The sequence below is a fragment of the Balearica regulorum genome, chromosome 13, assembly GCF_011004875.1.
Source record: "Balearica regulorum gibbericeps isolate bBalReg1 chromosome 13, bBalReg1.pri, whole genome shotgun sequence".
NCBI classification, from domain to species: Eukaryota; Metazoa; Chordata; class Aves; order Gruiformes; family Gruidae; genus Balearica; species Balearica regulorum.
In genome coordinates, this window is record NC_046196.1 from 14,425,687 (window position 1) to 14,447,256 (window position 21,570).

General features: G+C 40.2%; 1 protein-coding gene across 1 annotated transcript; it reads right to left on the reverse strand.

Annotated features, from left to right (window-relative positions):
- Positions 1-948: 948 nt before the first annotated feature.
- Positions 949-19,567, reverse strand: SHCBP1 (SHC binding and spindle associated 1). The gene is made up of 13 exons (XM_075766075.1): positions 19,400-19,567; positions 17,522-17,689; positions 16,833-16,948; positions 14,907-15,115; positions 13,715-13,807; positions 10,923-11,156; positions 10,653-10,821; positions 9,268-9,388; positions 6,079-6,210; positions 5,041-5,159; positions 4,195-4,281; positions 3,738-3,879; positions 949-2,970 (listed from the first exon to the last, which is right to left on the reverse strand). Exons 1-13 carry the CDS (start codon positions 19,524-19,526, stop codon positions 2,648-2,650), a joined length of 2,040 nt encoding a protein of 679 aa, XP_075622190.1. The 5' UTR covers positions 19,527-19,567; the 3' UTR covers positions 949-2,647.
- Between the last annotated feature and the right edge of the window lie 2,003 nt (positions 19,568-21,570).

Genomic DNA, 21,570 nt, shown 5'->3' on the forward strand with positions numbered 1-21,570 from the left:
TTAATTGCACATTTAATAAGCGTAAAATGTAGTAAGTCCAAGAACAACAGGCTAGATACACAGGATGGGGAAATCTCATGCTGGGATAAGTTATTTTGCAGCTGCTTAAACATTTCTTGAAACTAAATGTTTTCACCAACTTTTGTTAGACAGATACACAAGAAAGCATTCTGGAATTAGTTTCTCATTTAGGAGGCAGGAAACATTGACAGAGAAGAGAGTAGATCAGACTTTGCTATAACATCAAATACCATTAAGAAAAAATTAAGAAATTTAATAAAATTTAAAAATGTAAGGAAAAAATTTAAGAAAAATATTTACAGAGGATAAACTGAATTTATAATTTCAAATATATAATCCGCCGACAAAATGCATTGCTCCATGCTGAGTGTACAAACCTTGTGTTAGGCAATGGTTCTTTCCCTTTCTATTTAACCATTTCTTCTTCTGCACTTCTAAGGGAAATTAAAGCTGCAAAATAAAGAAACTTACACTTATCAGTGACATAAGTGATTGGAAGGACAAAACTCTGAGATGAGAAGGCTCCATTCAAAGCTTAGTCCCCTGAGGCTCAAGTGTCATCAAGAATTTAACCACCTTTATCATACAATTCCTGCACAAATGAAATGGCTGGAGGTTGCACTAGCAGCCTCATCTTTTCACATTTTGCTCCTTGACCTACTGACAACCTGCACAATAGAATCACCAGTGGCATTTGGCACAGGAACAGGCGAAACTGTGCTGGTATTGAAAGCAGAAGAGTTACATTTTTATTGGTATATTTATAAATGTAAAGCTGAATTTTAGAAAAGGGAGGTAAGAGGCTGTCAAGAGATAAGCCAGGCTTAAAATTAAGTGCAAGGGAAAGAAATGCTACCTACACAACACGAAGGCAGCTCACTCAGGAGAATTACGGTTTTGAAAAGATGAGAGGAAAGAACCACAAAATTAGTTTTTAGCCCCAGTCCTTTAATAAGGATTACACTTGGGAAATAAAGGCATAACATCAAAGCATGAAACATGACATGTGGCCTGATGAATAGCTCAAGATACTAAACTACTGCCAGTCTTAGCATTAGCCTTTCACTTGACTCAAGTATTTCTTTAAAGTCACTAAGTGGCAAACATTTATGGGTTTGTGCATAGTGAGATACTGCTATGGTGTTTATGTTCATCAAAATGCAAAGTTTCATCCCGAAGTGTCCTGAGAAGAATAAAACCAGAAGCAGTGGGCTAGGAAAGCTGCAATGAATTCTGTAGTGCACATACTAGAAGAAAATGCTTGTAAATTACATCTTTCTCTTTTCCTTTCTATCAGCTGCTCACACTAAAATGAATCATGTACTGAAGTGAATTTTGATTGTCATCTCAATTTAAGAATAGCTTGAGTGAAAAATCTGCATCAGACTATTTACATCCACTTCTAGGCAATGCATTCATTTCTAGTCAAGGCATACACCTGCTAAGCTACTTTCAGAAATTATCCCAAAGTCAATTCGCTGGCAACATGCTTTTCCCTTCTTAACACTATATTTGATTCTGTTTCATAGGACATCCTGAATCACTCAGGAGTTAGTATGTTCCCACATACATTTCACACACCAGTTCAAAAACTGACCTACAACTCTTGAAGACAGTAGAAAAGTTTGAAGAAGGCATCTGTATTTGTAACTAAAAATCAGAGAGGCACTGAGAAGGAAGAGTCCTCAATCAGGCAAGTCCTTCCAGTTTTTCCCTCAAGTAAAAACTAGTAATGTGCAACAGTAAGCCACTGAAGTGCCTTTGTTTTACTGAATGTTCCACAGTTGCGGGATGATAAAATTGCAGTGGAAAGTAATTTTTAAAATTTTCCATTCATTTCCAAAACTGCTACAAGTGGCATATGGTTTTAAAGTTTTTAGAATAATGCACTGAAAGGTACGGTATGAATACCACTAAGACAGACATCTATTTTGATTTCCCTCTATTCAGATTAATGGAGTTTAGTTAGATGCTGCCTTCCTTAAGGAAAAGGTACACAGGCACTGGTAGCTGTTGAAGTAAACAGCTGGGCACAGAAAGACACAGAAGACTGAATGATGCTACACTTCCAAATATTAAGTTTTCTAGAAAATCCTTCAAGTATGAAATGTGGCAGCCAATCACGACATTCTTAAGGAAGAGAATTCCACTAGCTTCTGTTCAATGTAAAAAACTAAAGTATGTCAATCTCTTACAGCAGTCAGCTGCAGACTAATGACACTTAAAAAAATGGAGGAAGATGTACCACTAAGTGCTGCACATTTGTTTTCCACTCTTCCATGATAAGTCCTATCTATATTTTCTTTCTTTGAAGATTTTCTTTACAATGAGAAGTTAAATAAATACCTTTAAAAAATTAATCAGAGAGCTAGCAAAGCAGCAGCACGTAGATTAGCAGAATATATGCACAGTCTCCATGCTAGAGTTCTGTTTTCTATGATGTTATCCATATTTGCAGCAAGGAAGCAAAGTTTCCACATGCAATATATATACTATTAATAAATATTTGTCACATTTTAGTAACATTATGGAAGGCTAATGGAAAAGGTGAACTCCTTGGAAAGCAGCAGTAAAAATAATAGCTTGTGCAAATCTCTTATTGCAATTCCATTAGGAGTCAGGACAGTCAGAAAACAAAGGTACCAAAACTTCCTTTCCCATTCCATTTGAACTGATTGCCCACAATAGAAACAAACATTTCTTGTGACATTAAGTTGTCATCAGCTTCTGTGATTCCCAGTTCACTCAGTCTTTTCTTGTGCATCTGGCTCTTCTTTGCAGAAGTAGCCCCGAGTTCATTTGCAATTTCATAATTGCCTTCAGTTTGTTCAGAAACCTCAGCTTGCTCATAAAGCTCCAACTCATCAGTTACACATTCAGGTAGTTGTTCTTGCCTGAAGCCCTCTAAGCAGGCCGTCCCATCACCTGCCTGGGTAGGCTGTGTATTCCCTAAGTCAGGAAACAATAAGAATGTCATCAACAATCATGCAAAACAGCCAAATCATTTGAGACTCCAGGAATTAAATTTTCTTCAAGCTTAACATTTTCTACCTCATCCCACTCACTTTTTGGATGACTACTCAGTGACAGCCACATATTCAAAATACAGTGTAAGATGCTTAAGGAAAAGGTTTCTTCTTGAGAAGACTTTAAGTTGCCAAGTAATAGTGATATTAGAGAAAATTACAGTGGGTTTACACATTGCACTTAGTGACAGTTCTTCTTGAATAAGACATAATATGAGAAATACAGTTGTCACATTTTACTTAGTGCAGAGAAAAAAATTCTGTGCTGGGAGCACATCTCAGCTCTAATGCACAAAAGAAAAAATGAGCAGAGAATTATCATGAACCAGAAAAGCTGTAAGAGAAGCCATATCTGCTTTCTTGCTGGTCGCACTCTTGTTTCTGCATGACCCAAGGAGGCCATCAGTCATACAGGCTCTGCTTAGTAGGGAACGCAGATCAGGTACGTAAGGACTTCACAATGGAAGTGCACACACACCATGAAGCACAGGCATTCACAGTATTTCTCTGCAACAAGTTCATTCTTTAGGAAATTTCAGTGTTTTGATAGTTATGAATATTTATTTCAGCTAAATCAATCTAGACATTACTAGAAAATTTAAGAGACTTGATTATGAATTATCAAATCCAAAAACCTGGGTATACTAGATTTACTTGTTTTAGGAATTTCTTCTAGGAAGAGAAAAATACCTTTTGTTCTGTCTGCTGAAGGATCCTTTACATCAGAGGGCATTGTTGGTCTAACCAGGACTACACCATATCCTTCATTATTATGGATCATATTATTGACCATGGTTATCTTGGGCATGTCATAATGTTCATCTAAAAAGTTCTACAGCAAAGAAATGGAAATCCATCATGTTATGTCCAGCTAAAGGGATGCAAAATATTTCAGTTTTAGGTAGAATCAGTACTACGTATTGGCTAGAATTTTATTAATTGCCTATGCAAGTGACATTGCAAAAGACATTTTCTTTCTGGCAGATAAGAAATAAAACAAGTATACTGCTTTAGTGGACCAACCCAAGGCAACAAAGGTTCTTCCTTAAGGCAACAAGGTTATAAGCCAACCTAAACACAAATTAATTGCATTAATTCTAGTAGCCATAAGCTTTTGAAAAACAACAAAATTCTGCCTTGAACTGACCTTTATAAGTATTCCCTCCTTGCAGTGATGTATGCCATTGTCTAACAGGGTGCATGTACTACCTGGATATATTTCCACACCAGCACCCTACAAGATAAAATTGATGGCAGTTGACAAATAGTTCAGGCACATTTCCAATTTAACTTGACAACTCCATTGCAGATCTTTGTGTTCATCTACCAGTTTGCACAATGCAAAATTGTGCTACCACTCCAGCTTCATGACTTTGTTTATCAACTCAAGCAGCTATACCCACAGCTGAGGCCCCATGGATAATATTATTGCCACCGGTCTTTACCAGAAGCTCTAGTAAAGAGTAACTGCACAGTCTTGCATTACTTTCTTGTTCTTTAGTCATCCACCTCAACACTCAAAGCCCCATCGTTCTTCAAAACGTCCTAATCACAGTTCAATTCTGTGTTTATCATCCTTTTGTAAGAATCAATGGACAAATGTCCAAAAAGGCATTTCATTTGCGTAACAAATGCAAGGTTTAGTGAGAAAATCATTTATGGGCAGAGAAAATAGAAAATCACTTTAAAAGTATTGTAGGACATGAATCAGTCCAGCAACTCAGCACAATTATTTCACAGATGTCCCCTGTTACTACATCATTGTCGTATTATCACGCCCCAATCAGCATGAGACACTTCACTAGATACTACTGCAGGCTACAAGATCCTGGGACCAATCTCTTAAACCCAATAACATGTAGCTGTCCAAAATGAATGTGTAAAGGTTCTCTCAAGAACAACAGAAGTCAGCCTGTTACTGACTGTATTATTCCCAAGTAGAAACCTTTATTTTAATTTAGGAAATAAGCCAGAGTTAAGAATTTGTTTGTACCTTGGCACCATACAGATCTGAGTTTTTCATTAATAGCTCAGCTGATGTTCGTATTGTTATGCCTGTAGTTTCACATTGTAACACACAATTCTCCAGGGTGGTTTTCCCATGATGGACATCTACATACACAGAAAGCAAATATTGTTAAATAAATCAGTTATGCAAAGGCAAACCCCTCCTACAGATAGATGAGCTTGTAGCATTTTTGCAGCATGAAAAAGTTACTATTTTAATTTTATCCACTTCAGGTTAATTTTACCGATTTGCTCATGTGTGGTTTGAACTCATGCTATTTTTCTAGTATAAGCAGGAACACTCCTGCAAGGGAGCACTAGTCAAAATTTTGTCTTAGAGGTTTTTTGGCACTTTATTGAAAGTGAAAACAACTATTCATTACATTCCTAAGAGACTTTTGAATTAATAAGATATTAAATACATATATGCAGGTGTTAATAAACATTTTAACATGTTTAAAATCAAATGTATGTTGAGACAAAGTATTAATTGGCACCTTCTGCAAAGACAGAAGGCCACGGCCAATAAATTTATCGGATACAATTTAGGATTATTGGAGCCTCAGTCTGGCTGCACTGTCAGCAAAGTTCTACAGTACTTCTACAGCGTATGCCATTCCTCAGTGGAGACCTGGCTTGGTTCAGCTACAGCTGAGCATTGCCATGGGGATTCTTTCGTGGAAAGAGGAATTATCTCCTTTTCCAGGTAGCCTGACATAGGCTGTGCAGCAGTCAGTCAGGTTACCTTAACAGCAGAAAAAATAATCAACTCAAATGATCTTATCCAAGTATAAAACACAAGAGCCACAATAGCTTGAAAGTACAAAGAGTGAAGTTATTTTGATGTGCACATTATAAGCAAGTAAAAAAAAAAGGGGGGGGGAAGCCTTGATATTTTTACCTGTAGGGCTCCTCTCCACAATATTTTGTTAAAACTAGCAAACTCTAACACTGGATCCCAGCTTTAATTCTAACAGTAAATTAAAAAAGATTCACAAAAAGGTCAAGATGCTTTTATACTTACTTAAAATCCCCTCCACAGCATCATGTTGCACTAACTTCAAACTGGAGATCCTTATATTGGCTCCTGTACAGTCAACAAAGTTGTCTCCTTTCCCTCGTTTTTCTATCACAATATCATCTGGTAGGCCATAGCCTTAAAGCAGAGGTGAAAGATGCAAGTTCGATTAATAACTGGTAACAGTTAAGTGCTCAGTACATAACAGACATTTAAATTAAATATGGAGGTTTAAAACTTGAGGTCTAATATCCTGAATAGGATTTTCCACCCAGTGGCCAGGCTATACCTTACATCCCCTCTGTACCAAGGTCCAGGCACTCAAAACCGAACTTAAAAGTTACCTTATTTGAATGACACTTGATAAAATGCAAAGTTATTTAGACAGTTGAACAAAAGGGTAACTGAGCCCACATTTGCCAAGGCCAAAGTTCTCACTCCCAAAAGTTACAACAGAGCAGGGAGATGCAGTAAAAACAAGGACACACAGGCACCTGCAGCCTGCTTTCAAAGTACAGAAGTTCGCTAGAGCAGACAGAGGTTCCAAAGAGCACAGGGAAAAAGTAGTCACCACAACACAAGGAAGCAAGTGTGGGGGACTTGATGTTGTTTGTAAGATTCATCCAACTTCCCTATTTAAATGAAACTTGGGTCAAAATTTAATGTTTCTATTTTACATGGGCTTCCAGATTAATTCAGATTAAAAAGAAACTTTCACAAGCATATGCCAACATTGATATACTAAGCCATCCACAGCTGTCAGCATTCAACCACTTACAGAGAAATTTATGAGCATGTAAAGCTTTTATTGCTTGTCACTGACAAGAATCATGATAAGGAAAGCAATAATGCAATGTCTATTAAAGCAGCATGAGTCCTATCCTCCTCTGAAGGCACACACAAACTCAGATAAGAAGCGCCTGAGCAGGATGCTAGCTTTTAACCAAGTACATAAATAAATACCATAATGTGCAAGTAGAAAGGTTAAAAAAAAGAAAAACCCACCCAACTTTGAACAAGACTTGGCAGAAAATTTTAAAGACAGCGGATCTAATGCAAAGTGATTGGTACTTCAACACACCATACTATCTAGAAATCTTTTCCCACTGCTACTTATTTATGGTCATCCCTGGGGAGGAGGTGGCATGGGGCAGTTTACTTCCAGTACGTAAAAAGAGAGCACCACGGGACAGCAAACAGCAGATCTAGGTTAACTTCACACGACTACAGAAAGAGGTTATTATCCAAGGCAAGAGTTTTAGGAATAATTGTCCTACAGACTACCTGTAGTTTTTCTAATCATACTTTTATCTTGCTTTACACTTCACCTCTAAAGCAGCAGCTCTTATAGTAAGGAGGCAGCCAGTGACAAGACAAGGAATAGAGAAGTAAAGATTCACCTGCTGTCAAGTGGTGTTCAATATGCAATGTGGTCACAGCTGTATGCCCTGCCTGTAAGCTAAGTATTCGAGAACTAAAGGCAAATGTCATCCAGTAACACTGATCACAGATATTACACAGGCTGATGCTACAGGTTCCCATTCAGCTTGAACAACTGTTGTACAAGCAGAAGGGAAGTTCTTAGGTGCCTTTGCTACATGTTTTTGTCAAGTGTTTAGAAGTTATCTTTACCATGATTTCCTGCAGCTGCTATTCCTTTAACATTATTTAGTCCTTGTAAGTTTTTGTTTATCCCTGACTTACTAATCCTCATACTTTCAACCTCAGTATTGACTTGCACAGTGGCTGGAAAAAAAGAAAAGCTCTACTAAGCAAAGTGACATTATATCTTTAATGAGTCACCTCTTCATCCCAAGAAAGCCACCAAAACAGCCAGCTGCTCAGATTAGCACCAGCAAAATTTTTCTTGATGCTCTTACTTCAAATGATTTTGGCTGCTGCTACTGCTATAAAAACTTCTCTAACAGGAGTCCCTATAAGAAGATTAAATATGCCAACACATATTCATTATTCAGAGAGTGGATCATACTGAAGATACATATTTATATGCCTTGCTCCTTAAAATAGAGCAGCTCATCCTTTAATAGGTGTGCTATTGCACCATTTATATTACTCTTTCCTCAAAGCTAGGAAAACAATTGTTATAAATACACAATTTTAAAACAATGTCATTCTTGCAAATAAATAAAGCACTTTGAGGTCCTTTATCCTGCAGGTGCATTGTCTATCAGGATGCATATCTCTATATATATATGCATATATACAGAAGAGAAGGGTGAGAAAGAAAGTGACACTCATAAAACAAGGGCAAGAAAAATAAAGTCCAGAACAGCAGGAAATTAAACTCTCAGCCTACTTCCCATTAAGAAGGTTTGACAAGATAAAAATGCAGCTAAATAAGCATCTGAACAGCTGCACAAGCCCCAGTGATACACAGACTATTACCTTGCAACAGCATGCATGCCTAAAGCAGAGGAATCACACTGAGAAATCAAGAATTGTGAGGAAGAAATAGCAACATATCCTAGATAAGGCAGAAGTATTTCAAACACAAATATTTTGCAAGAAAAATGGAATCACATATGCTGTGTCTGTTCCTACAGAATAAATACATATGTTAAATCAACAGCTCCCTCCTCTACTCATGCACTTCACAACGCAGATTCACACTGGTGCCCCTACACACATCGCTGACATGCAGTAAGTGCCATAAACTACATTCTAATAGCACTTGGCTCTCTCCCTCTGTATTCACCGGTGCTATACTGGTAGTGTGTCTCAAGAGTCTGAAGCAGATCAAGACATGCAAAGAACCAGGATACCTCTCAAGTACTCTTAAGGTACTGGCTTTAAAAACTGAAGCCTCTCAGAATGACTTTTGTGCTTCGTAGATGTAAAAATACGAAAATAAAAATCATGTTTCTGTTGAATCCTATTATCTATATAATTGGGATATATTATATAGATAAAAAATAACTAGGAGGAAATGATGAATTTGCTATTAATCAGCAAAATTTGCAGTTTATTTGCAAAGTAACTATGGCTAATGAAAAAGCTTACTCCATCCTGCATTTGACATGGCTCTAAAAGCAGAAATAGGAACACTTTGAAGAAAAGAGCAAATGCTCCTCCCAAACTCTGCAAAAAGTAAACCCTTATGCAGAGCTAGTTTAAGACACCCACTGTTTACTTTTTTTTTTGGGGGGGGACACCTTTATGCTAGCAAACCTCTACCTTCTAGTTCAACTGAATCAGCAATGCAGAACACGCCATCTACAACATAATGACCAGGACAGATGATGACTGTATCTCCTTCGTAACAGGCATTTACAGCTGCCAGTGGATCATTGTGAAACTGTAAAAGACAAACAATATAATCAGCTCCTGAAGAATGCTACAAAAATGGATGGATTTATTCCCTTAAAGCTTGCTTTTCAATTAAATGTTGCTGGTTTTGCTTAAAAGAAACCCTTTGTAATGGCACAAATAATACACAATTTCTACTTTGAATTCAAGAATCATAGCACTCACTGGACAAAAACAGCTTTAAAACATTCCTTTGATGTTTGTGTCATGTCCATTCCCCCATCAGAAAACTGGGGCAGAGAGACAGATTGAAGAGCATATGCACCGGAAAGCAAACCTCAATATGGCCTTGGTTCCAGGCCAACATGTGAATTGTGCCTCAAGTGACTTGCCAAGAATTACTGAATAATTAGATGACAGAAGGTAAAGAAAATAAAAACCACAAACAACTCAGCATCTAGATTTGAGCTGGTCTGAACACGGGCATAACCCTTCACTCCTGTTGCGAGTGACCCCAAAATAGAGTTCAGATATTACAGTGGCAAATATGGGGTCCACATGGTCCTTTTCCTTGCCCAAAGAGGGCTGGCTGATATCCTTCACAAATATTACTGGGACATTCTGTATTGAAGGATAACAAATAGCACAGAAAAATTGCACATTTATTGCTTCCCAGCAAATTCCAGGGTAAGCATAGTGAGCATTTTTCAATTGCCAAGTCAGAAAATCTAATTGATAGCCCAAGTTAACCCAGGACCTTCTCTGTGGCTCCATTTTGCCCATTTGTAATTCATAAACTTGATCAGAGTACAGCAAGCAATTTCATTTGGGCCCAAGGAATCCAGACTGTTCTTAACTGCTGAAGTGGGAAGTCCTGTCTAAATTCACTAAAACTGAACATAACTGCTTGAAAATAAATGTATCTATCTCCTACACAGAACTAAAGCAACAGAATGACATTTCTTTCTTTAAACTCTAGATCATTATCAGTAACATCAAAAGATACAGGTATTTCAACATTAAATATAAGTATTACACCTTACCATGTTGTAGAATTATTACAGAAGGTTTATCTCATTTCCTACACACAGGAAGGAAACTGCTTGTATAGAATATTCAGCAGACACGAATGAAAAGAAATTATTTGTATCATCTAGTCTTGCCACTTATTGTTTAAATGACAATGCTTTTTTTGAACTGACAAAAAAATAACACTGTGCAAATGTAGTATACGTGATAAATTAACTTACTCTTCCACATTGTTTCTTAAGGAGAAAAATCTATTAGCAGACAGACAATGCCTGTTACTGTACCTGTATTTCTAGTTCTTCACCACAAGATTCAGGACAAAGTTTATCCCTTATCAATGACTGCAGCAGACTTGCCATCATGATTGAGGACACAACATGAGTGACCTTTGTACCCGTTGGTCTCTGTCCTTTAGCTTGAAGACCACTGGATTTTTGGTAAGCAAACACATACCTAAAAGAAGAGCAACAAAGCCATCAGTTCTTTCTTCAGTAAAAAATGTCCATGTCGAGTTTCCCATAGGGCCCTCCTCCTTGCACAAACTCGCCAAGTACCTCAGCAGAGGATTCTCAATTAGTTTTAGCTTTTGTTTTAAGTGCTCTATTTCCTCATACAATTTTAGTCCTTCCACCATGGTGACGTTTTCTACTTCCGAGTCCGAATCACTGCTTGATATGCTGTTCCTCACATTTAAAAATTTCCTGTAAAGCTCTTCACATTGAGACAACAGGTTCTGGTAATCAGCTACAAGCCCAGAAGGCACACGGTGTTCAAGGATGTCATAATGCCTGCAATTCAGAGCAAGGGGTCAGTATATTTTGCATTTACAATTTCAAAAGATCAAATACAAACCCGGAGAGAACCTGAGGAGTTCTGTATCACTACTTTAGTCAAAATTCTCTGCAGTGTATATCAACACAGCTCAATGTTTTTGAAAGCAGCAAAACCAAAAGCTTGAACAGACACAAAGATTACTTTCTAAATAGTTGCCCAGCCACTTTGAAAGATTATACACAATTATCAGAAACTCACTCTAAAACAGAGGCATAAACATTAAAAAAATTCTAAGAATTTAGAGGGTAATCAGATATAAAAATCTATTTTTAAGCAGTTACTAGAAAAACTGAGAAAATCATGTCTGAAATAGAAGAAAAATGCTATAATTTGAAGTCTCTATTAGCATCAATCTGAACAACTACCTGAAAAAAAGCACAGAATAAATAAGGCAGGCATTATCAACACCAGATGAAGATGTGAAGGCACTGCATAGTAAATTTTGCGCCATCCCAAGAGTATCTTCTACAAATGAAACTGCAGGCCGGAAAATGCCAGCCCAAAGTTGCATTGCCAAAGTGAGAAAGATGAGGGCATCTGCCAGCTAGACAGTGCCAAGATGTCCAGGGCTAATCATGTAGGACCAATCACGGTCACTACAAAAAAGCTGGACAGCAATTAATGATACAAATAAAACAAGATTTAATTATCTCGCATCATTTTTCAAGGGAACTTATTAAACACAGTGTAAATAGCTTCAAGAGGCTACATGAAATCAGAGCAAAGATGTTCCCTCAACTTTCAGAGATTCTTTAAAGCGTGCACTTAAAGCATGTTGCAAAGAGCAAGAATATCTGTAGTCGAAGCAGTCAATATCTATACAGTTCCAATGAACAGGGTGTATAGAAAGACAAAGATCCTCACAAAATTTTAGCAATGGGGATATCAGAGGCAACAGAGTAAGTCAATGCAGCGTGATTAACAGCAGAAGAATTTATAGCAATATAGAAATATAAAATATTTGGCAGAAACTGAATGTTGTACACAATTTGGCCCTGAAATGCATGCTCTACATTTTAGAGCTGGTCACCATGAAAGCACACAAAACTAATTGTTTTTTCAAGCTTTAGTTAAACAGCTCATACAGCTTTAATTGCCTCAGAAGACTAGTACAAACTAATGGGCAGTGTAAAGGTACTGTCTGTTCTCATTAAAACAGTGCACACCAGAGACCTGAAAAGTCTAAAGCATCATGTTTCCATGCATTGAAGATTAATGTTATTTCTGAGCTGACACATCAGTGCTTGGATCACAACATAGGATAGCACCAATATCAGCGTAGCTTGGGGGACAGGCTTTGTATCAGGCATGGTATGGGGAAAATAAGAAAGGATAACAACATTTACTTTTCTACTCGAAGATACTGTTTAAGCATTTTGGAATCTCACTAAAATGTCTGTAGGGCCATGCATAGTGTTAAAATATAATAAAAACATTATCCAGTGGCACATCATTGCATTCTGGTTTCATTCCATGTAAAGTCTCCACAAGGGTCCAAAACTCAACAACAGAAGAACTATTTGCTGGTGCATACAAGTATAAATACTTCAGATACGTGTACAATTTCCATATATAACACTTCCCATAACTTGTATGATCTCAGAAAAATACAGGCATATCAGAGTCCTCAAATGTCACTTTGTGTCCTGTTTGAAAGAGAGGCCCAGAGCCACCTTTATAGTGTGGATAAAGATAGTAGTTTTCTTTGTAAAGCACTTGCTATATGCTTATATTCTAGCACATGTAATGTATTCTAAACAGCTCTTCAGGGTAGGTTATAAATATTCACTGATGTAGTTCCCTAGTATCATAGCAGTATCAAACCTGGATCTGAATGACACAAACTTCCAGATACTTATGATGCTAAGTCATAATAAGTAAAGAAAAAGAATTGAAAAATAACACTCTTTCATGAAAGACATAATGAACAGATACAATGTCAAATCTCCAAGGAAAGTCTACAGTAAAAATCACTTTTCAATTATTCATTCCAGGTATGTTTTATGGTGTGCTTTGGTTATTTAGCACCCTCAAAAATATAACCAGACTGTGTTCTTGTGCAATGCTTCAGTTCCATATGGCTGGACAGCATTAAAAACCCATCTTCAGAAAACCTAATGCCGACTAATCCTGCTAGGGAAAGAAATACGTATATTCCTTCTCAGCATGACCAATTTACAAGTTTTTGTTCACATTCAGTTCCATTCTCGTTCTTATTCTATGCCCAGAGGTATCAGAGTATACCACGTTAGCTTTAATTAGGATTACAAGTCCTACGCCTGCTATTTCCTATAGCTGGATTTGGAGCGCCATCTGATGGAAGGTCAAGGATTACAGGGGAAAACTGGGTTCAAAAAATCAGCTGTCAACCTCAGTTGCACCCTCTTTCCGTACAAAATTTTGAGCATCAGACAGTGAATGCTGCTAGGACAAACTTGCTTTGATTTACTAGTGAACAGTTTTCCTTGAAATCTATTTGTGTGTCACGTAGTGCCAAAGGCATTACACTTACAATCTCAGTCGAGGCTCAACGCATCGCACAAAGTAATCAAAATCATCCTCCTCCTCCTCGTCCCAGGTCCTCCAGATGCACTGGTAGAAGAACCTTTTGAAGCAAAGCAAGCATTTAAACATGCAGGGAGGCCACATTTACCTGAGCAGAGACAACAGTACTGGAAACATGACTGTAATCAATTTGAGAATTCATCTCAAAGCATCACTTCTCTCCAATTCCGTGCTACTGTTCTGTAAACTATTTAGTATATACAGAAGTTCTCTTTCTTGTCTGTTGTTTAACTGCATAAGAGTTTTATTTTGTTTTTCTAAGTTCAAAATTCATAACAGCCTGAGTCCCACTGCTTTTCATTAAGAGACACTGAACAGCTCAAAGCTGGATTTGAAAACGAGACTTACACTCTCAAGATCCTGAGACTTTTTGGGTATTTTGCTTTTGGCCAGACATCCTTCAGCTAAGTTTTCTTTTCCACAAGGAGTTCGTCACCTCCATCATTCAAGCTTAGATCTGTATTACTGTGCAGTGCTCAACAGAATGACTCTCTCCTCTTTTCCTCCTGCACCTTTATAAACACAGCCCATTTTCTAGACAGGAAGGTCATTCCTCCCATTTCAGTGTTTTCATCCAGTCCTACTGCCTATTTGTAGATAGCTTTCAAACAGCATGTAGTACATCAAAGTGAGGGAGATGGAAAAGAGACACAGAGACATAATGAAGAAAGGAAAATAGAAGTAAGATGCAAAGAGACATCTGAAGAAAGGGCAAATTTAGGGGAGAAATGCAGAAAAAAAGACAAATGAGACAAAAGAAGGAAAAAACCCACCAAAATGTTATAGAAGAGAAAGGAGCACTGCACTAGAGCCAGCAACATGATACAGCCCAAGAAAATCTGGGGTGGAGAAGTGAGGGAAAGCAACACAGACTCCCCCCCTCTCCTTTCGAGACAGAAAGCAGACTGACAATAAGCTGCAGCTAAATGTACCTCATGATTGTGTGATTACCTGTAGCTGCAGAGGACACCACAGATTTTCTTTGTGACCAGTCTCCTCATAGTACTAGGCATCAGATTTACTTGGGAAAGCTTGGCTTGGGGAGCTGCCAGCATGACAAGAACTCAAGGCACCACCCATTGGGTACTACCAGAGCACAATTGTTCAAGACAAAAATTAAACCTTGAGCATTTTCTTACCTGACATGCTCTACAGCTAGTGCTGTCTGATCAAACTCTCCCGACTCATCATACACAACCCACAACTCCTGCAGTGGTATCTGACGCTCCTTCAGCTCCAAGAGTTCCTGCATGCACTCCATGGTAAAGGTGCTAACCCGTGACTCACACAGGAAAGGCTCACTGAGTTGCACAACTGCTTTCAGAGCTGAGTACTCCACATCAACAACCTGTTGGAACAAATAGTTTTTAAGATTTCTCTAAGCAGAACCTTAGACACAGCTGAGGAAGGCTAACATGATGTGCATAAGTCAGCAGGCCATACTGCAAGTGCCAGTTGACCCACACAAACCAGTGCATGTTGCATAGTACAGCAAAGGCAATCTATTCAGCTGAAGTGACGACCCCAGAATTAAGCTTCTCAGAACCACGCATGTAGAGTCTTTTCCTCATTCAAAACTTCACTCAAATCCCTCATAATACTCATACAAAGCGAGTAAGTTGCTTCCCTGTTTTGTTTATTTGTTTTGTTAAGAAACATGCAAAAGCAGCATCCTCAGATAAATCAATACCTTACAGTTCTCAGGGAATCCTTCAGGGCTCATTTTTCAAAGTGCCCACAAGACACAAACAATCCAAAGAGGTAGTCTGAGCCACTGAAAACCATTTTGTCACTAATTGGGCTAAAAAGCTGAGGGGGTATAAAGTTTTGCCCTCTTCAAACATGTAATGAAACTCCAAGTCCGAACATCTAAGGTTTGGACAAAGACATACGAGTTTGACATTGGGAGACCTAGAAAAGGAGTATCCCAAACCAGAAATCTTCAGTGGGCCTATGACAGGAGTATGCAATGCAGAAGAGCTATGATTAGTACCAAGGTGGGTTAGAAGGAAGAATTTCTTCCGATAAAAAAACCTGACAAATGATCAGAGCCTGATATTTGAAAAGACTACATTACAACAGCCAGCTCTGGACCAAGTACTTAATCCCTCTTTGCCCACAGACTTCTACCTCATGGTTCACTTGCACTAACTTGGCGTCCCTCCTTCCCATTTCAAGCAAGGAGCCCATTGAAGACATTGCTTTTATTTAGGTACTGTCCTCCCACCAAATTACTCAGACTTCAGAGAGAGTGTCCCTGAAATTAGCACGTGAGATGTTTTTGCTACATAACCTGCACATAGGTAAAGTTATATAGGCTCTATATTACCACTTTTGGTTGAAAAAATCATTTTCCCAGTTCTAGAGAAACTCAAGTAAAGCCAAGTGACTGTGCAGTGCCCTAGCACATAGAAAGCATAAGTAAATGTTGTATAAACTTTTGCTATAGCACCAATGAACCAATCTCACAAACACAATAATCATGCGCTTTGCACCCTGCTAACAATTCAAAGTCCAAAAGACCACAAATGACAGGCTGATAGTATCGACTGAACAGAACCAAATCTCTCTTATTTTCAAGATATGAACACCACTTTATGAGAGTCTCAGAGAAAATGAAATTCACCTGCCTCACTGACAATGCTGTAAGTCAACAGCAGAATTTTTAAATGGTAGATGGGCAAATACGAAGGTTGAAAAATGAAAAAGCCAAAAACAGAAAGTCTACTTGGTGCTTGGCTTTCCAACATTGTAATGTGCTGTAGCCCTAAAGAGCTGGTTCTGAGCAGTTGTGCCTCACTGCAATGGTGGCATTTCATGCAAGTATCACATCACAGACTCCAACCCCATGGTTCTGGGTGAAGGAAGCACACCAGCGCACAAGACACACGGTGTTTTGGAACAAGGCTTCCTTAGAAAGAAATTCCTATTGCTCTAGTCATCACTAACAATTAGATATGAAAATGTTACTATCTTTACCAGCTCATAAACTTCATAAATGACCTGTTACAGAGGTAAATTATGTTAATTGGAGACAAATGCCTGAAGAACTGCATTCCATTTACCTCAACAAGGACCTCAAACACATTAGTGCGCCAGACTGCCTGCCATCCAGATGGTTCAAGGACCTTCTCCAGGTACTCAGCTGTGAATTCTTTCACCTCAGAAGCTTTGCAGTCAGCTAAAAAGAAATTGAAGACAGTACAGTTATGCAAGAAAAGAAAAGTCCTCCAGATCATTGGAAAATGAGAGTTACCACAGTTGAAATGTTCCTCTACCACAGCTAAAGTTGGACTACATTCTCTTCTGCTCATAACTGCCAGCATTTTTGCTGTCTCTCTCAGTACTTAGAGATCTGGAGAGTCATCTGTTTTGTGCTTCTCTGGAAGAAGAGATCCAGTATTCAACCTTCCAGCAGTATTAAACAGCTAACCTGTGCCTTATCTTAAACAGTCTTACCAGACACAAAAAAGTTCTATGAAGAACAGTTAAAACAAGGCACAGAATCCCACCTTTTTCTTTCAATCATTCAGATTCTATTTACTTATATTAAAATAATTGCCTCCTGGTCCACTAGCTAGAGCAGCTGAGGTTACAGCATAAGTGATGGCAGTACACTACATCTTTTCTAGTCACTGTTATTAAGAGCATCTCATAGTTTAACAGGGAATTGACTCCAATTAAACTGGATGATTTAAAGAGTCACTACAAGAAACCTGACTACATGTTATTTTTCTACTAAGAAATTACTTACCCAAGATGTAATCCTGGTAAGCTTTAAATCGCTCGTAAAACAAAAGGTGATCAGTGTGAAAAATATCTGGAAAAAGCACGTTCCCATCTGGCACAGTCCTTCCTAAAGCTGTCCCTGGTTTGTCACGACTGCCGTAATCACTACAGGGATCATCTTCCTGGAGCAGATCTGGGGAGAGGAATGGGAGGAAAGCAAACCCCACAAACTGTCAGTTCAATGCAATCATCACTCACTTTTCTACTGCCAAAGAATTCCTGTTCAGCCCAAGATCTATCATGAACCTGCTTTCTACAGCAGATCTTAAATTATCCTTGGTGAAGAGACTAACTTAGTTACTTGGTCTCTTCAGAATATTTGCCCTGTCCCACAAGAAGATCTGCCACCTCCCCTTGGCTGCAGTTACATGCCAATTTACTTTGTTCTATGTGTAAGATCTGAAATCCTTTAGGTAATTACCCATTCCTGTACATATTAGGTCTGGATGATGCAGACAGCACACTAACAAGGCATGATATCAAGCAATAATCCAAATGACTTTCGAACATGTATAAAATCAGCTGATCTCTCACACAACTGATCCAAAATAATGCGCAGAATTGCTCTGAGCAGAGCAAAATATAAGATGTATGATAAAACTGCAGATGCTAGTCTCAACTAAAGATGCATTTTCACATTTACCTTTTCCTTTTCTCATGTCTTTTCCTGTTCTTCAGTACAAAAATTCTTCCTGTATTTTAATAAACTAACAAATAACAGAGTCTCCACATCTGAAGTCTCAATGGAAATTCCAAGCAACATAGCAACATATTTATACAGAAGGGACACAGCATTGTCATTTCTAGCCTGCTTAAATGGACATTGGCTGAATCTTTACTTTGAAGGACTCAATACGACGATAACACCCCTTTGGAAGTCTTAAAGTGTCTCCACTTGTGTTCTCACTACAAACTGAGCGAACTCAGTCACTGTTGGTCTGACAGTGTCTCTCAGGCCTGGTCATCCATAAGTTCAGAAAATATTAGAGATAACTGCAGTAAACCAAGGGTAAGCAATGACACTCAATAGATACCAAAAGCACCACTATTCCAATATTGTGCTACTAAGGCAGAGGACAATGGAGTCACTTCCAGGAAAGCATTTTTCCTCTGTCAGTATTTCAAACACATACATGTTCCTGAATACTAATTTAGATGCCTGAGACATGCACCTAAGACGCACACCATAAGATCATAATCAAAAGGGGGGAAAAAATGTTTATTTCCAAAAACATTCCTACATCCTCTTGCAGGGCACCATTTCTAACCCTGTCCCCACTCCACCCACCAGCAGCCTTACGAACCGGGGAGCGCTGCGCCGCTGCCTGGGGACAGCCCTGGGCACTGCAGCCTCCGTACCGGCACCTGTACGGGGGCTGACCGGATACAAGAAACGTTTTCCCCATTAGGGCGGCCAAGCAGCGGGACAGGTCGCCCGGGGAAGTCGTGCAATTTCTACCCTTGGAGGTATTCAAGCCCCGGCCGGAGCAGCTCCGGGCAACCTGGCCCGATCTAACAGCCTCTCGCCCCTCTGCAGCAGGCTCCAGCGTCGGCTCCCGCAGCCGCAGAGCCGCCCCGGGCAAACCGCGCGTCCCTGCCTCCGCTGCCCTAAGGCGGGGCGGACGGTGCCAGCGGCCCTGCCGCGGCTCGCCTCTCCCTTCCCGACCCGGGACGGCCGCAGCCCCACGGGCGGCTCCTGCCCCACACCGGCCCCTCAGCACTTCCCCGGGTAGCCAGGCGGGGAAGCGGCCGCCGGCGGCGGCCCCGGGGCACGCCCGGCCGTAGGCAGCCCCGCGCTCTTCCCCCCCGCGGGGCGGCCGCCCGGGACGGGGACCCCCCCTACCTGGCTTCGCCTTCTCGGCGCGCTCCTGCGGTCCAGCGCTGCTCCCGGCCGGCAGCGGGGCCTGACCGCCGTCCTGGGGCCCCGCCGCCTCCGCGCTCTCCGGCAGCTCCGACCCCGGTTCAGCCATGCTACCGCCCGCCCCGCGCGGCTCCGCCCGCTGAAATTTCAAACTTTCCCGGCAGCTAACCTTCTGCAACGTCACCGGCAGCGACCGCCCTCATTGGCTAGCGGCAGCCGCGGGCAAGTCCTGCCGCAACGGGAGGGCGGTTAGCGCCGGGGCCGGGCCGGGGCCGTTGCGCACCGCCGCTGGGCGGGCTGATGCCACAGTGCCCGCGGGTCGGGCGTGCCGTGGGGCTCCGGCGCTGCACTGCCGGGTGTTTCCATTACCCGCGCAGCGCCCGGCGGCGGGGATGACTGTGATCCGTACTCTCCCGTTTTCCAGAGGGCTGGCCGGGCTCCCTCTGGAGCAGAGTGGCAGCCGGAATGGTCGGAAATGGAAAAGAATGCTTGAAAACTTCCAGCTGTCAGTCATAGCCAGACTGACACCTTGGGTCTGTTCTTACTAGAGAAAACACTGAGGTGCCGGTGAGGATGGGCAGCGCCTCTTCCAAGCAGAGGTCAGCTTCCAGAGGTGGTTTATCCCTACGGAGAGGTGATGCCACTGGAAGACATGCTTTGCTTTTGGCTCTGACCAGTTGCTACACAAAAGGCACCTGATAAAAATTTAAAGCACAGGTCTCTTCCCCTCTGAATTTCTCGGTGCTTGCGATGTTGTGTCTCATCCATCTTAGGATTAGCATCTCTCATTTCTGTCTTGACATCTCTTCCCATCCCTTTCATGGCCCAGCTTTTCTCTTCAATCCACTGTTTATGTTTTGAGCTCTTGTTACCACAAGTGCCAATAAGGATTACAGTCAAAATTATGTAAGTAAGGTTGAGCTAAGCACTTGGAAGACATGAATATTTAACTGAGTAGATATTTAGCAAAGATGAGGTGACTGCAGGTCATTACAGAATCTGGGGACAGGCAGGAACTAAAGAAAAAAAAACCAAGATGCTCTAGAAAGAATATGCAGCCCTCTGTGCAACACAGTTCCAAAGAAAAGGAGGATCAGTGTCCTGTGACAGACCACAACCCTGCAGATTTGGGCTAGTACAATTCTGTTCATATAACATACCTCTGCCAGTGCTGAAGCCAGGTATATATGTAGAATTGGTACTGTAGGCCAGGCTTTAGAGAGCAGCTCCTGGCAATTCAACCACTTAGATCAATACCACACAAAAACTATTTTTGACCTGTATTGGCACCACAGATTGTTGGTGTTATCAACACCTTTAGCAAGTGTAACAGTACACAGTAGAAATTTTAAATCAGAAAACATTAATTTCTCCTCTAAACAATGGCTATTTTTAAATGGGTTTGAAACAATTGCTTCAAAACATAAATGGCCACAAGGGGGCTGCCTCAGATTTCTAACACCACGATTAAAGAGCCACCAGGTTCATGTTTACTTTCCAAATATTAATTACTTTTGCAGCAGCAGCACAATGCCTGCAGCAGTTTACGCATTCCAGGTAAACCAAGAGCCCTATCCATCCCTACATTACATGAGTCTGGGTTGCCGTAGATCCACTGAAATCGACCCTTGCCCATCACAACTCCAGAAGAAAAAAAGAATATCTTAAGCCCCAAGTCTTTTCTGCAGTATGCTCTCAGAATTTAACTATTATACTGGGCATCCACGTTTAACCGTACTCATGTAGTTTTCATCTATCATAATTAGTTACAAAATTACACTAAAACATCTTTTTTTACACCAAAAAGCACCTTTTTTTTTTTTTAGGTCAGCCTTCTTCAAAGCAGACTGTGTTTTTAAATGAAGTATCTGCAAATTGCTAAGTTTTAAGTAATTAAGAATTGGGATTTTGTCCCTACTAAACCTGCAATACCATTGAACATCCACCATATTTAAAGAGTAAAGTGACACGGTTATTCACATAAATTCTTTGCTATAAATCCACAGAGTTGAGATTCTGCAGTAGGCAACACACATTTGTTAGATTCACACAGAAGAATGTCTCTGAGATGAAGGAAACTTCACTGAATAAATAAGGGTTTTGAATCCATCCTTGGCAACACATACTAGCAAAATCGTATTCAGGCTGTACAC